Raw genomic sequence first — 600 nt, forward strand, 5'->3', positions numbered from 1 at the left:
GCCATTGTCTCCTGTCCTGTGATTGGGATGCTCCTTTCTTTCCCTGAATCTTGGATGGGATCCTAATGTTTGAGAGGCAGGGGCTTTTCCTTTCCAGTGATCCACTCTTCCTGGGGCAGTGGTTGATTTCAGTCGTGTTTTTTCTCAGCTGTGTGACAGTCTGTTGCAGCCCCTTTTCTCGAGTCTCTCTGGCTGGGGTGTTTGTTTTCTGTGTCGGTCGGCTCTCAGCAGTGTAAGATTAGCTTGCTGAAGGCGCTGCTGTTAATTAGCAGGTGGTTTTGTCTCTCATCAGTGCTCTTTGTTTCCTTTCTCCTGAGCTCATCAGCGCTGTAATTACTTGGTGTGGGTCCCTGGTTGCTGGAGTCTCCTTGGGAGGGATGCTGCATTAGCTACTCAAAACTGTCCTCTCCGACCTCCCGTGGCTCACCTGATGCCAGAGGCAGTGCCAGGCAGTAGCTGACGCTCCTCTCTGCCCTCTTGCAGTGCCCCAGGACCTGATGGATGCGCCGGGAGCTGGCCTTCCTCCCATGTGGCAACCCAGCACCCGCAAGTCCTCTTGCTCCTCATGCTCACAGAGCGGCTCCTCGGATGGTGGGCCAT

General features: G+C 54.7%; 1 protein-coding gene across 1 annotated transcript in view; it reads left to right on the forward strand.

Moving 5' to 3' along the window:
- Positions 1-600, forward strand: part of SGSM1 (small G protein signaling modulator 1) — a gene marked incomplete at its 5' end in the record, with an annotated part of 32,626 nt that overhangs the window by 22,190 nt on the left and 9,836 nt on the right. The window contains one exon of the mRNA XM_010153182.1: positions 484-600. This exon is cut by the window's right edge and continues 18 nt beyond it. Coding sequence (XP_010151484.1) covers positions 484-600 — 117 coding nt within the window. The remainder of the gene's footprint in view (positions 1-483) is intronic.

Source organism: Eurypyga helias, unplaced genomic scaffold (genome assembly GCF_000690775.1).
Source record: "Eurypyga helias isolate BGI_N326 unplaced genomic scaffold, ASM69077v1 scaffold21716, whole genome shotgun sequence".
Classification (NCBI taxonomy): Eukaryota; Metazoa; Chordata; class Aves; order Eurypygiformes; family Eurypygidae; genus Eurypyga; species Eurypyga helias.